Genomic DNA, 5,026 nt, shown 5'->3' with positions numbered 1-5,026 from the left:
CTCCCTGGATCCTTGGTCGCTATCCTCTGTCAGTCCTCGCTGTCCCAAGTGTCAGTGGGAAGGGTGAAGGGTGAACTAATGGGTGCAGTTAATCTSTTGTGCAGTGGTGGTATCGTGGGGTGAGCTCCTTTCTGAGGGCAGGGGAAGGCTGCAGGGTTGGGATGGTGCTGTGGGGTCAGCCACCTCCTGCTCATGCCCTAAAGAGCTCGGGGGTCACTGCTCCTCCTCCTCCTCCTCCTCCTCCCGGGAATGCTTTGACTTGCTAAACTTCAGCCTCCAAAAATCCGCCGTGTTTGAGTTTAAACCAATCCCAGCTGAAATGCAAAACTCGACGGGACCGTCTAATCTCACCTGGCCTTTCACTGGAAGGGTGTGACCTTTRCTGCACCTCACAGGAGATGGATTATTTCCAGGATCATTCCGGAGAGATTTGGGTTCTTTGTAGCAGAATTTGCCCCGAAGGTTCCTCTCCCTGAGGACAAGCTTGTCATGAGAGCTGATAAACCTCAAGTACTTTCCTGGCAGATGTTTTTGCATGAGACTAACTCCATCCCAGAGATCTGTGGGTGGGTAAAGAGATCCCTGCAGATATTTTCTCAAAGCAGTTTCAGTTCCCTTGCAGCTCGCAGGAAAATTGAATTAGTTGTTTTCCAGCCCGTGAATTAACCCTGATTCATTCTTCCCTCAACCCCTCTCCCTCTTCCTCCCCTCCCTCCAACAGATGTCCAGCACATTAAGAGGAGAGACATCGTTTTGAAGAGGGAGCTGGGAGAAGGTGCCTTTGGGAAGGTGTTCTTGGCCGAGTGTTACAACCTCAGCCCCACCAACGACAAAATGCTGGTGGCAGTGAAGGTAAATCCCGAGGGGGAATGGCAGAGTCGGGCAGGGGCTGGCCAGTGAGGAGAGAATGGATGAGCCTGCGTGGGAAAGGGGAGCAGGGGAGGGCTGGGGGCCGTGGGTGGGGATTTATCTGATGCCGGAGATTGTGGTAAATCCACTTAGTCACACAAAGTTTCAGTGCTTCGCTTCAAGGTTGTCTGTTGTCAGCAGTGCCAAAGCCTCCCTTGCTGCTGGCACAGGAGGATGCAGACAGGSAGGAGAGGCTGGGCTGGGAGCCCTGAGCTCCTGTGCAGCTGCAGCAGCGCAGCGWGGATCCACCTCCCTCCACCAGGCACCGGGGCCTTGCTCCTGATGGATTTTATCTCTCTGYGCAACGTGCAGAAGCTGAAACATGAAAAGGCCTCAGCAAAAATGAGCAATGAAAGCTGGGCGTGATGAGCCAGTTTTCTGGAATCAATTTGCTGCAAGATGGGCAAAGCAACTTGGCTCCTGCTTTCCTAGCCACAGGTCGCTCCTGGTTTGGGTATTTCAGGCCAACTCGAGTTCAGCTTGGCTTCTCTGTTCTGCTTGAATCCCTGTGACATTCCTGGTGGGAGCTGTGCCCCGTTCAGCGTGCTCTGGGCACAGAACTCTCAGTGCAGAGCTGTGCTCTCCTCTCCTCTCGAGTGGCACCACTTGGCAGACACAGTTAATCCCTTGGATTTAACCGATGCCTCTGAGCTCCTTGGAACAAGGAATGCATTTGAACCGATGCTCTACAGGGAGAAAGGTTCCAGCTCTCCCTCCAGAATGCTGGAGGCATCCAGTTACTTGTGACTTGTTCTAATCATTGCCAGCTCAAACATTTTTGTTTTTTTAGCTCAGATGTCCCCTTTTGCTCTGTCAGTGAAGTGCAAGGCTGCACCTTTCACCCCTGAGAGTGGCTAAAACCAAGGAATGAAGACAACCCCGTGATAAATTGTTTGATGAGAGGGCTGGTACTRCCCATCAGGGTCAGCCATCCCTCAGCCAGCCTGGCTCCTGACTCTCTTCTGAGTTTCATTTGCGTGTAGGCAGAAACAGCATCTGAASTTGTTTCTGTTAATTGCTACTCTGAGCTTACGTCTCCAGAGTGCCTTTCATCCTGCAAGATCATACAACTCCAGCTCTGGAGCAGGGCCTTGGAATCTGGCTTCTTGCCAGCTCTGGGAGTGGCAGGGAAAAAAAAAAAAATCCCTCTAATTTGGGCCGCATTATAAGTCTGAGGGGGGAAAAAAGAGAAAAAAAAAGACAGGAATAAAGGCTTTACATATTAAGTTGAGATTTGGCTGCTRTTCCTGAAGATCTCATGCCCCCAGCTGAGGCTGAGAACTACCTCCCCACTCACTGCAGCTCAGGGCAGCAGCAGGACAYGCTGGTTAAGGGCAGCTGAATCCACAGCCTGCCTGTGCCCTGATCTCAGGAATTCTCTCCCAGGGCCAAAGGAAGTGGCTGTGTTACTTGCTCGCTTAAATGGACTCCGATTTTTAGCAGATCTAAAGGTTGCAGCCCCGCAGATAAGCTGAGTTTTGATGTGAAGGCATGGACAAGCTTCCTGTTTTATTCAGCTTGCTTCTAAAAGCATCCCAAGAAATGCACAGCCACTATTTCCAGCAGAGTGCTAAGGTGACAAAGTCACATACCAGAAATGCTGGAGGGGCTGTATTCAGGCCACGTCCTCCCAACACCTATTTTTCATTTCTSTGTGGCTGCTCCGTTGTGGTGATCCCTCCAGTGCTGAGACCTCCCCATCTGTCAGAGTACCCGATTTCACATCCTCCCAGCAAGTTCCTGGGGCTGTGTCATCCCCTTGTGCAGAGGGCAGATGCAGAAGCAGGAAAACTGAGCTGAAGAGCTMCACTTCAGGTGGAGGATGGAGTTCCCACCCTCTCTTTGCAGCCCATGGGCAGCAGGCACTGACTCAGAGGGAGCCCTGCTGCAGCAATAAACGCCTGGTGATTGTGGAGACCTGGCCCTGGCGCTGCATAGGAGGGGATTTTCCAGTGATATTGGAGCAACCTGCACTTCATGACGACAGCTGCAACCTGCAGATGCTCAGGGACTTGCCAGAAATTGTGGAGGAWTCGTGTGATGGAGACACAAAGAAATACACCCCAAAACTTCTTGGGAGAGCATTGCACCGGTTTCACTGAGACATCCCTTCTCTTTCTTTGGTCCTGGTCTTCTTCCTGTTCCATCCCTTCCAGTTCCTGTTTGCCTCATTTCTAAATGCTTGGCTGTGCAAACTTAATAATGGGGAAGGGGATCATAACATTTTTTTGGGATGTGATATCTACAAGCTTAAAATCTTAACACCTTCTAGGAATGATTGTGTGTGAAGGAGACRAAACCTAAACTCACTGCAGCTTGAAATATTAAGTGCAACCACTGGGAAAAGGAGGGGAAAAGAGTGATGGGGGAAAGGACTGTTCTCCTGCAGAAAAATAGGGTGGCATCGACATTATGAAGATATTAAATGACTAAAAGTAATTGGGTGCCCGAGTTAAGGATGGATGCTTTGCCATCTGCGCCATGCAACTAAAATTCATCTAAATATCTCTAGTCAAGCTGTCCCAAAGGGCAAAGAATTAAAATAGATTTATGCCATGTGACTGGCAGCTGCGGGGCAGAATCAGATGAGGCAGTGTCCTAAGGCTTGGGATAGATCTGCCCCAAGGGGAAAAGCACCTTCTCTGGAGGGGTCTACACCCAGCAGCACCAGGTGCAGTAGCAGTGCCCTCCATGCACAGCTTTCTGATGTTTAACATCCCTTCTCAAGTTTCCTCGAGTCCTTTTCAGCTCCTGCCAGGCTGCACAGGTAAAGCCTGAACTGTCCTAAATGCCCCTGACATGTGGAGGATGCAGAGAATATGACAGAACCAGCAACTCAAAACAAGCCTCTTCATTTTCTAAAATATTCACAAAGACTCTGCTGATTCTCATGGACATTCCATCTTCTCAAACATTTTGGATATAAACTTTATTTTAAAAAGTGCCCTCCCTTGATAGTCTGACATGACAACAAGCTGCTTTCAAGCTAACTCTCCAATGCAGTTGCACAATAATGCAGGGACAAGCCAGAACCCAGCCCTGGGGAATCCTCCCTTGGTGTCCACAGCAACATCTTCATGGCAACTCTGCACTGTYGGGCCAGTCCACACCACCTGGAGCCTGCAAGCTGCCTTGCAATGGCAAAGTGGCACTCTCAAATTGTGGGAGATGAGATATTCTCAATAAGGATACTGATTTCAGCATCAGTCTGCCAGGGGAGCTGTTATAAACAGCAGGGAATAAAAACATGATTTTAAAAATTATGAGAAAAGGCTTGACAGTGTCCTTCTTCAGAGGCAGTTTGAAAAATCCACACAATAACTGCACAGCCAGGCGAATCCATCTTCTGAATAAAGGCAGTATAGTCAGCTTTTTCAAAAWAAAAGACAGATAGCAAGGACTGGCTGGCTCAGGAATTTAATAATAATGAGATATGAAGCCATTCACCCCTAGGTCACCAGTATAAATTCTGCCCAAGCTGGGAATAATTGGAAGCTATTACCCTCTGAGGCATGTTTGCTGCTGCCTGGGAAATGAGTTGGGGAACCCACTGGGACAGGAACTACAAGAATGAAACCCTAAAAYGACACCACCAGCCCTCCCAGTGCCACCGGGCCAGCAGCTCCTCTCCCCTCCTTCCCCATCAGCTCCTCTGCGATGCTGTGACCCCTTTGCTCTGCCTTTTCCCCCTCCTGAGCCCACTCTGTGCCTGTCTGTGCCCCTTTCTGCAGGCTCTGAAGGACCCCACGCTGGCAGCTCGCAAGGATTTCCAGCGGGAGGCRGAGCTGCTGACCAACCTGCAGCACGAGCACATCGTCAAATTCTACGGCGTGTGCGGCGACGGCGATCCGCTCATCATGGTGTTCGAGTACATGAAACACGGGGACCTCAACAAGTTCCTGAGGTACGGGGCAACGAGGGTCTGGGAGGCACTTGGAGGGACTTGGTCCAGCTCAGAGAGCACCAATGGCGTCGTAATTCAGTGGGCTGAGTGGTGACAGATGGTTGTGTAAAGACAGCTTGGAGAAGGTGATGGTCCTCACCACATTTAGGGCTTTATTAGCCCCATGCTGACATACTTAGGGAGTCTCAGGACTGTGGAAAACAGGGTTGCCTT

At 50.3% G+C, this 5,026-nt stretch overlaps 1 protein-coding gene across 2 annotated transcripts in view; it reads left to right on the top strand.

Annotated features, from left to right (window-relative positions):
* Positions 1–5,026, top strand: part of NTRK3 (neurotrophic receptor tyrosine kinase 3) — a 199,549-nt gene that overhangs the window by 158,696 nt on the left and 35,827 nt on the right. For both annotated transcript variants that reach the window (XM_057365814.1, XM_057365815.1), the window contains exons 13-14: positions 722–852; positions 4,641–4,813. In XM_057365814.1, the coding sequence (XP_057221797.1) occupies positions 722–852; positions 4,641–4,813 (304 nt within the window). The remainder of the gene's footprint in view (positions 1–721; positions 853–4,640; positions 4,814–5,026) is intronic.

The sequence above is a fragment of the Malurus melanocephalus genome, unplaced genomic scaffold, assembly GCF_030028575.1.
Source record: "Malurus melanocephalus ecotype Western Australia unplaced genomic scaffold, MMel_1.1 scaffold_58, whole genome shotgun sequence".
Taxonomy (NCBI): domain Eukaryota; kingdom Metazoa; phylum Chordata; class Aves; order Passeriformes; family Maluridae; genus Malurus; species Malurus melanocephalus.
Note: the sequence above shows the minus strand (reverse complement) of the source record. Positions and strands in the feature narration are given on the sequence as shown.